The 8928-nt window shown below is 39.8% G+C and overlaps 1 protein-coding gene across 1 annotated transcript in view; it reads right to left on the reverse strand.

Moving 5' to 3' along the window:
• Positions 1–6976, reverse strand: part of LOC148022245 (uridine/cytidine kinase UKL1, chloroplastic-like) — a 53394-nt gene extending 46418 nt beyond the window's left edge. The window contains exons 1-6 of the mRNA XM_087697879.1: positions 6783–6976; positions 6233–6469; positions 6046–6137; positions 5603–5672; positions 4941–5059; positions 4579–4675 (exon numbers count right to left, since the gene is read on the reverse strand). Coding sequence (XP_087554005.1) covers positions 4579–4675; positions 4941–5059; positions 5603–5672; positions 6046–6137; positions 6233–6386 — 532 coding nt within the window. The 5' untranslated portion in view covers positions 6387–6469; positions 6783–6976. The remainder of the gene's footprint in view (positions 1–4578; positions 4676–4940; positions 5060–5602; positions 5673–6045; positions 6138–6232; positions 6470–6782) is intronic.
• Positions 6977–8928: the final 1952 nt, after the last annotated feature.

The raw sequence follows: 8928 nt of genomic DNA on the forward strand, positions 1-8928 counted from the left end.
CATCGTTCTAATTCCTCATCTGCCAAGAATTCATTCAATGACAATACTCATTTCAACGGGTCTAACTACACCACTTGGTCTAATTTGATGAGGTGTGTCCTAGACTCCCAAAACCTATAGGATCTTGTGCAAGGTTTGGAACCCCAACTTGATCCCACATTTGTTCCATACGAGATAGTCTGCTCATGGAAGGCTCATAATGACGCCGCTATAGTTGGGCTGATGCACGGCTTACTACCTGAGTTTTCATTCTCAGCTTCTTCAACATTTTGACTTAGCGTCAAAGCGTTGGGCAAACTTGATTGACTGCTATGTGGCTCGAGATAGCACCCATTGCATTAATCTTGACCATGAGCTTCAAATTTTCACCATTGATGATAAGGATGACCTTAAGGTCAAGTTGTTTAGTATCGGCAACTCCTAGGCGGCTTCCACAACAAAAGAGTATAGGGCTCTCTTTGATGATACCATCGAGGCCATCTATCTAAGGAGCTTGCTGGCTACACTTCAATTCCCCTATGTTTCTTCTACAGTTGTCTATTGCAATATCCAAAGTGTCATTGCCCTTGCGGCAACCCAATCATTACCCCTCGGACACGGCATATGGTAGTCCACTTCCACTTCACTAGAGAGCAAGTTGAGCTAGGCACCATTCGCCTGGAGTTTGTGCTTTCAAGTAATAATTTTATAGACATTTTGGCCAAAGCAATCAATCAGCCAATCCTACAATACATCCTACCTCAGATTGGCTTGGGTCCATCCTCCTCTTTGTTCAGTGAGAGTGATGATGTTTACAATTTAGCTTTTGATATTTTCGATATTTATTATTTGTATTGTACTTAGGACATTTGTAGCTTCATTCACACTATCAGGATGACATGATTATAAAAGAGCACTGGGACAAGTGAACAATTCCCCTGCTAGGGCACTGTCCAATGGCACCATTGCATCGCATTTTCCACCATATTCATAGCATTGCACATAGCAGTTCTCTACGGCAAGTTCCCCCATGCTTGCTTGCTTTGCGTGTCTTGCTAAACTCACCATTATCTTTTTCGCCTCCCCATATATTCTCCATATGATTGACACACACACACACTTCAGTATCTCTAGACACTTATCCTAGTAGTATGTGGGATTGCTTTGCTTGTTCTTAGTCAATATTTCTGAACATCTAGGATATCACATTGCATTGCTTGTCTTCGTGTGTTGAGATATTTGCAGTGTACTTTTAATTATGAACTAACTTATGGCCATGGTTTATGCTTGCAAGGTTATATCGATTCTAAAACAAGAGGGAGATCCTAACACTCCACATTCCCATGGCACTTCTCTCTTTTCCTTGGGCATGGCTCCCATTTCTTGGTCAAGTCGTAAGCAGGAGACCACGGTGGCTTCCATGGTGGAGGCAAAGTATAGGGCTCTCTTTGATGGTACCACTGAGGCCATCTATTCGAGGAGCTTGCTGGTTGTGCTTCAATTCCACTGTGTTACTCCTACAATTATCTACTGCAACAACCAAAGTGCCATTGTCCTTATGGGCAACCCAAGTATCACCCCTCAGACACGACATGTGGAAATTCACTTTCACTTCACCACAAAGCAAGTTGAGCTAGGCACTATTCACCTAGAGTTTGTGCCTTCAAGCAATAATTTTGCAAACATTTTGACCAAAGTAGTCAATCAATTGATTCTATAGTCAATGACATTGATGATGTTTACAATTTAGCTTTAGACATTTCCAACATTTATTCTTTGTATTCTACTTAAGGGCATTCGTAACTTCATCCACACTATCAAGATGACATGATTGTAAAATAGCACTACGACAAGTGAACAATTCCTCTACGGGGGCATTGTCCAATGGCACCGTTGCATCGCATTCTACATTGGCATGAAATATTGCATACCCCTTTGCATTACCCATGCATTAGCATTCTATTCATGTAAACATGCATCTGTGCGCATTTATCCCTTTTCAGTCTTTTATGAGTGGTCGACTCTGGCCCCACCATATTCATGGCATTACACATGGTAGTTCTCCGTGACAGGTTTTCCATCCTTGCTTGCTTGCTTGCTTTGCTTGTCTTGATAAGCTCATAATTATCTTTTTGCCTCTTCACATATTCTCCATATGATTGACACACACACTTCAACATCCCTAGGTACTTATCCTAGTAGTGTGTGGGATCGCTTTGCTTGTTATATGACGGTTGTGGCGCTATCCATCCTTATTTTTCCATACTTCGAGCACAGTGACTCAATAGAACAAAAACTAATTTCAAAACCCTCACTTAATGCCAAATCTTTTGGAAAAAATCAAACCAACCGCCCTTTCAAAAAAAAAAAATCCATTGTTGATTCCATCTACCTTTGCAAAACTTTGTAGACCCCTGGGCAGCGGATGCACACCCTTTGGTCCAATGCCCTAGCCTCGATGAGTGATCACTTGAGCTCCCTTGGTAAGATAGCCATCACCTCTGTAGTCTTGGTAGGTCACTAGGCAACCAACGTGCACCCTTTACTTGATGCCTTGGTTGCTTTGGGGTGGGATGCCTTGGTTGCTTTGGGGTGGGATGCCTTGGGATAAAAGACTATATATATTAAGGGCTTATTTCTCATGGCTCTGTTTTAAGCCTAGGAGGGGGTGTTGAGTTGAAAATGCATTAGCTTGACTTAAACATTGGAGATAGTTTAGCTTTTGCGGTAAGATTATGCTCTTCTCACTTCCTAGAAGTTGGATTATCAAAGACTTGGGCCATTCAAGATCATTGGCCAAGTGAATCCAGTCACTCATCATCTCGAATTATCACAATCCATGAGAATTCACCATATTCCATGCCTCGATCGTCTCAAAGCCTTGCCGTACACCCTCAATAAGAGGAAGAAACCTACAACCACCACCACTTATTGAGATCAAAGGACACCTAGAGTATGAAGTCGAGACTATACTTGATTGTAGAATCTCTCCTAGAAGACTTGAATGCCTTGTTCATTGGAAGGACTACGATGCTAGTGAGTGAATATGGAAGCTAGCCTCCAACCTTCACTAAGCACCGACTAAAGTAAAGAAGTTTCATCAATGACATCCATTGAAGCCAAGAGTCTTGCCAAGAAACCCCACCACTCCTAATGGAGCTCATCGCTAAAGGAGGGGGTAATATCATGGACATCAAGAAACTAGCATCTTCTAAAAACTTCTGGAAGATTCCTTGGAGGATTCTAAACGGCCATTTACAAATCAACATTGCTTATGTACTAGTAAGTCAACAATAGTTATGTCATCAATGATGACATCATGCTTATGTCAACGCTTACATCATCTCATATTTAGAAGCTTCCCCTTAACCTCCTCAACTCTAGTATAAATAGGAGTCTTGGGCTACAAGCGCTTCAAATTTTTCAACACTAGTTATGAGGCTCCTACTATTACCAATCTAAACAACTCGTGTGAGTCTGGGCCATGCCTAGTATTACAAGGTTATTTAGGCGTTTTTCTATAGCCATTATGATGTTCATTTGGGCAATTTATGCTGGCCAACCAGTATTAAATGCTAGCCAATTGCTGCCATTTTTGGCATTGTTTTGTCCTATTTATATTTTTAATCAAAACTAAAGACCTCAATCCAAAGATAATGAGTTGGTCGGCCTTTGATTCAATCTAGCTTGGTAGGATGGAATCCAAGAATATGATTACAAGGTGACAACACGACTACGCAAAAAGGGGATCTACACTTGAAAGGACCTCTAGAACTATGCAAAGTGGGATTGGATTCAAGATAGAATGCTCAAATTTTGAAAGGAGATATCAACTCAGCAAATAAGATCTTCCAGCCATCAACACTCCAAGAGGTGTGTGAATTAACCCTAGCATACTCTTTAAACTTGATTATCAGGTCAATATAAAGGACTTTGAATGCAACACACACCATAAAGATTCGCTGCCACTACCTCAGCTGCCTCAAGACAACCATAACCCGGTCGATGCTCAACAAAAGATAGGGAATCAACTAGAATGATAGTCAATGGTCATATCACTTTCAACAAATTTGGTGAGCTGCTATATTCCTCCTAAAACCTCATGTATTTTGAGGCTGATTCTCCACAAAAGTATGTAGACCAATGAAAAAGCACTTAAGTGTGGCTTGCAAAGACAAACATGCCGCATATGCATTAGAAAATTAGAATTTGTCGCACATTGATTCATTCATTATCACAATAATAAGAAGATGCTCTATCTAATTCATAAGGTGATTTTCCATTCCACCCATACTTGCGAAGCTGGAAAGATATCCTATTAGGAGAAGCTAACCATCTGTCACTCCTCCTGGGACCTGCATTAGAAGCATAGCTTTATGGAATATGTGGCTAGAAGAAAATTTTGTTGTATTTCACAACAGCAAAGTCTTTGATGATATAGATCTTTAATACATTGCTAAAACGAGCATAAGAAAGACCCTGCACTGCCACATTTTAAAGCACAAATAATGGATTTTGTAAACACAGGATGCCCATTCAGATCAAAGGTCTTTTAATTAATCATTCATTATGTGCTATAAGTTTGAGTGATTGGTCCACCTGTATCAACAAAAATTTTCATATTCATCAATACTCGAACGCGAGGATCGTGAAAAATCAGAATGCCTTCCATGATCACAACATCAGCTGCATTCACCTATGAGACAAAGATAATACACATTTCGTCCATATCAGACTAATTTGTGAAGTGTATTACTAATTCCTCTCAAGCCAAATATCCATCATTGAAACAAAACACTTTTTGCCTAGCTTAAACATGAAATACAATGGGGCAGTCACTCCAGACATGTAAGCTACAGGCATAATCTTAAACACTTGTACATATACTTTGTGCCAATGGCTACTGTACTTCACTAGAACATACTCATTTTTCTGTTTTGGAATGAACTATAAATGTTGACCTTGCGAAAGGTATCAGAACATCGTCGATGCCGCTTAAAATCATATATGGGTATCTGAACATCCTCTCCACGTGTGAGGGTCTGGATGCATTCAAGAAGTTGCTCTGTATCAAATGCATCTGCATTCATAGCATATTTGATAAGAACCTCAGGACACATTGACCCCCCGTCCACCAACAGCTTCAAACTTCAATGACAAATCAATTTCAACTCTGCAGTTGACCTGCATGCACTGAAGACTTTAAAGAGGAAAATGGGTACTGGGAAACAAATAGTTTTGTAAGAGAAAAAACCAAGTAGTTTGTCAAAAGGCCAAACCCAATGATGATGGGAAGCTTTTCCACCCAAGATGTAGCAAGGATTCTACCTCCAAAAAACAAAAGCCATACTTCAAAGTATTGAACCTTAGTTTATTACATGGCTCACTTAGGCTACCTAGCATTGCTCTAGTTGCACTCTCAAATATGGCAAAATAGAGAAAGGGCCGCTTCTTTCCACAAACAATAAAAATTAAAGCTCTTATAGCTGTAACCAGCAAGAATTCTTCAACCCAAACATATTAACAGCTATTCAAATGTGTTTTCCCCTTGTTTGTTTTGGTGAAAACCTATATCAAATGCATGCATCACAAAAAGTTGGCAAGTGAAAACCTATATTAATACCTGGGTGATCAAAATTATACTCCTGGACGTGAGCAAGCTCTTCTGGGGTGAGTCCACGATAGAATGAGTCCTGCAATACTTCTACCAGCTTCAAAACCTCCCAGCACATGTAGATGTATCTAGTAACAAGTTGCAATTGCTTTTTAACCAGGAAAAGCCACCCAATAAGTAATATTTGTGACCCGTATTCTGCTCTATTGGGAGTGGACAAGAAGAAGAGATAATTATGAATTGAAGCTGTAACCCAAAGCAACGAGAAGAGTGCTACATTTCTTTTTTGTTTTGATCCAGCAATCACTGAGTTTGCCACACACTGGTGCTTGTCCTCTTGGTACTTCCTCATTTTGCAGTTCTCATTCCACTGAATACTAATAAAAGATTTTTCTCCAATCATCTTGACTGACAAGCTTTCAAAATCAGCCATTCCAACGTGAGAAGCATACCTGATTAACAAGCACCACACGATGGTCATGCAGTTGCTGAATAATCATGTCACAAACGGTTGTCTTCCCGGATGCTGTACCCCCAGCCACACCTTCAGTAATCAATCGAGAGAGTTCAGTCCCATTTTCAATTATCAAAAGAAACTTGCAAAAACCTGCCTGGAAGAATCAACTATGTAGAACACACCTATCACAAAAGGTTGTTTATGTACGGACTTCACTTTAGCAGAATGGTCAGCCTCATCAAGACGTAGACCAGAAAAATGTGCATTGGCAATGGCCTCCATGACGGTGTCAACCTCTGGCTTCAACATTGTATCGTTATCCACCGTATTGATCATAACATGAGGCTTGAAGTTAAGGTATCAAGGCTCCTGCCTGTGTTTAAACTCGCAACATGAGGTCAAATAAATTGCTTCTTGTCCTGAAGCCAAACAACGAAGACATCTTATGATCTACGCTCTCGAGACGGCTACTCGGCCGAGATCAACTTGCGCAGCACGTGCAACAGTATCCAAAAATGAAGAGAAAAGCTATTTAAGCATTGATCGTGGAGCCCCTGGCTATATAAGTCTAGCAATGCAATGCAGTAGCAGCTAAGACAAGCGCTTTACCATGCTCTGCTACAAAGCTTCCTGCTCGTCAAAGACATGGATGATCTTAGTACAAGCGGTCTCGTCTGAATACCTAATCGAATGATACAAATGTTCCCTCTTCTGGATCGTAAAGTCACAAACCTCGATTGGAAGAAGCTTTGTGTGTTGTCTTGTATCAGCAGCTACGTGTCAGCTCTCAGAAACAGGCATTCGGAACACAGATGAAGACGCACCGGTGCTGCTATGGCGACTGAGACACGAAATGGAGAAGAAGCTTCGCACTCGCACCAGAGGTCAGCTGAAAAGAGCGCCCGCGCAGTAGCAAGAGACATAAAGACAAATTAATGTAAGTAGTCAATCGCTAATCACCAATCGTTCCATTAGTTAATTAGGGCAAAATCCTACGAAGCTTTGGTCCATGCTTTATTTAAGTGGGCCATCATGGATTTGCTACACCTTCTTAAAGGCTTCATGTCTAGGAGAAGAGAAATCAATCGATTAAAGCCATTCGCAACTCGCATTGATCATTACATTAGTTATCACAGACGTTATTAGCTTTCAAATCGATCGACCCTAATGCACGTAGGGCTAAATCTTGCAAGTTTTCGTGGATGTTTGACTTGAGTGGGCCATCAAGGATTTGCTAGACTTCCTTGAAGTTTCCAAAGTTTTCGAGATATTAATAGCTTTGCCCCAAAAGAAATTTTGATTGGCTAAAGTCCATTGCTACTTGCACCAATTGTTACGCTAACTAACTAGGGCAAAATCCTAGGAGTTTTGGTGGATGTTGGACTTGGGTAGGCCATAAAAGATTTGGTAGACCTTCTTAACCTCTCGTTGTTGAACTCTAAGGCTCAAAGAAATCCTAGCAAGTATAGCATGGCACTACCTTAAGCTATTAAGGTGGATCAAACCACTATGAAAACTCCATAAGAGATGTATTAGGGCTGATAACATTCTTCGTTATCAATACTAGTATCCTTTGCAAAGCAAATTTGGTACTATAAAACTCCCAAAGCATTTGTTAATGAAGGTAGTTGAAAGTAACATCAATTTTCAAGTTCAACAATTTATTCATATCAAAGAAAACTCTACATTGTTAAAATTGTCCTTCCTGCATAGAGATGTTATTTTCATTTACCAAGGTGAGCATTATACATCTTTGATTATCACCCTACAGATATGTCTTTTGCAAATCTATGGTTGCTTTGCCCTAATAGCATGACGTGATTTAGTCCTAGGTAATACTAAGGGCTCATAATGTGAACAAGGCTAACTTTATGGGGAGCTACTTTTAGCCATTCACAGCTACCATCAATTCATACCTCAATCTCAAAAAATTCAAGCTTTATTTGCTAGCCTTTTGTATTTTGAAGGAATGAATCACAAATATTTGAGTTTTTGGTCGAAACATTGAATCCCCAATAGATAGGTAGTAAAAGTCGCAATTATGTCAATTATATGGCACCTTCCCTCCAAACATGGAAATTATATGAATGCAATATGTCATCAAAATTGCTTTCTTGACTAGGGTTTCGTAATATATGGAATGAAAGTTGGTGTGATATGCCTCCCTATCCTTGGGTGCCCCTTCACTAGCTTATTTACCTTGGCATGATAGCAAACAATTGTGCAATTTGAATGGTTGAAATTAGACCTAGCATGATAGCAAACCATATGCAATATGAATGGTCTCAAAGTACACATTAACGCTAATAAACACATTGCAAAATCATCTTCATCTACATGGTGATGTATACAATCTTATATTGCTAGAATTGAGAGTTGACAATGGAAGTGTCACCCCATTGGCCCTTGCATACCCACATCAACCTATTTTTGTTCAACTAGAAAGCAAGAGACGAGTTTCCTTGGATAATATGAGCCCATTTTGCACATGATAAACTTCTTTAAAATATCATCATATGCCAATCATGGAGCCACTACTCATATTTATGCCACATTTGTTTGATACTATGATGAGGCAAGAAGGTCTGCTAACCTTGAAACATGATAACTATATACAACACTAAAGTGTTCATGAAGCACAATGCAATGGACTAGTTGCTTTGACCCTCTAATGCACCAAAAAGGTGAACTCATGTTGAAGAAACAATCATACTAATGAACTCCATAATAATATAGTTTCTTTGAGCAAAAGGTACAATCACATGAAGAACAAGAACCAATACTTATAACCATGACAACCTTTTGATGAGATGCATGCATAACTAGAGATTTGTTATAAAGCTAATTCTGTGTGTGTGTGTGGAGAGAGAGAGAGAGA

Source organism: Lygodium microphyllum, chromosome 17 (genome assembly GCF_053477565.2).
Source record: "Lygodium microphyllum isolate KBCC chromosome 17, Lygodium_microphyllum_v1.1.10, whole genome shotgun sequence".
Lineage (NCBI taxonomy): Eukaryota > Viridiplantae > Streptophyta > Polypodiopsida > Schizaeales > Lygodiaceae > Lygodium > Lygodium microphyllum.